The sequence below is a fragment of the Marmota flaviventris genome, chromosome 3, assembly GCF_047511675.1.
Source record: "Marmota flaviventris isolate mMarFla1 chromosome 3, mMarFla1.hap1, whole genome shotgun sequence".
Classification (NCBI taxonomy): Eukaryota; Metazoa; Chordata; class Mammalia; order Rodentia; family Sciuridae; genus Marmota; species Marmota flaviventris.
Window position 1 is genome coordinate 60,552,008 of NC_092500.1, and position 1,383 is coordinate 60,553,390.

The 1,383-nt window shown below is 37.4% G+C and overlaps 1 protein-coding gene across 1 annotated transcript; it reads left to right on the forward strand.

Annotated features, from left to right (window-relative positions):
- On the forward strand, positions 1-936 carry LOC114087886 (olfactory receptor 6C2-like). The gene has a single exon (XM_027929398.2). It carries the CDS (start codon positions 1-3, stop codon positions 934-936), a length of 936 nt encoding a protein of 311 aa, XP_027785199.2.
- Positions 937-1,383: the final 447 nt, after the last annotated feature.

Consider the following 1,383-nt stretch of genomic DNA (forward strand, 5'->3'; position numbering starts at 1 on the left):
ATGAGAACTCACACAGTAACAACATTTATCCTGCTGGGACTGACAGATGACCCACAACTGAAGGTCATGATTTTCATCTTTCTCTTTCTCACCTACATGCTGAGTATAATGGGGAACCTGGCAATCATCTCCCTCACCTTCCTGGATGCAGGCCTCAAAACTGCCATGTACTTTTTCCTACAAAACTTCTCCTTCTTAGAAATCTCATTCACAACTGCTTGTATTCCCAGATACTTGTACAGCTTATCAACAGGGGATAAGACCATCACATATGACAGTTGTATCATTCAGATATTTTTCACTGATCTCTTTGGTGTAACAGAATTTTTTCTCCTCGCCACCATGTCCTATGACCGATACATAGCTATCTGCAAACCCCTACACTATGTGACCATCATGAACACTAGGGTCTGCAGAAGACTCATCCTTTGTTGCTGGACAGTTGCTTTGTTGCTCTTACTTCCACCACTTAGCCTGGGCCTGAATCTGGAATTCTGCAACTCTACTGTTATTGACCATTTTGTCTGTGATGCAGAACCCATCCTAACAATCTCATGCACAGAAACATGGCTCATAGAGCAGATGGTTATAATTTGTGCTGTGTTAACTTTTATCATGACTCTCATATGTGTAGTTCTATCCTATGTATACATCATTAAGACTATTCTGCAATTCCCTTCTGCCCAACAAAGGAAAAGGGCATTTTCTACCTGTTCTTCCCATATGATTGTGGTCTCCATAACCTATGGGAGCTGTATCTTCATCTATGTTAAGCCTTCAGCAAAAGATTCAATGGCTATTAATAAGGGGGTAACAATCCTTTTTACATCCATCAGTCCCATGTTGAACCCCTTCATTTACACACTGAGAAACAAGCAAGTAAAACAGGCCTTCAAGGACTCAGTCAAAAGAATTGCATTGTTCTTAAATAAGTAATGGAATTTGCTAATGTAAAAGTATTTTAAGTTTACTGAAAGGATTGTTGATTTCTAAATATGTCTTTGACTTTTTACATCAGTCCTCTCCTTGCAAGGAAGGAGTTTCAGGATAAGTTTTCTCAAAAACAACAACAACAACAACATACTTCCAGGCAACTAAAAGTCTTCACATAATAGCAAATCTCAATAGAAACTGCTAATAAAATGAAACAAAACAAAAACAGAATCAATGCATTCATCACATATTTGGGATTGAGTAAGTGTGTTCATAGAATTTGCCAATTCTAATATTGAAAGCCTTTTCTACATTTCAGGCATTGGGGATGAAATAAATAGAAAACCCACTAATTCCTTGTCCTGTTGAGACTTGTGTTTTAATGGATCCATGGAACCAATGAATTAAAAAACATGATAAAACATATTACACATAAAGTATAAACACAGA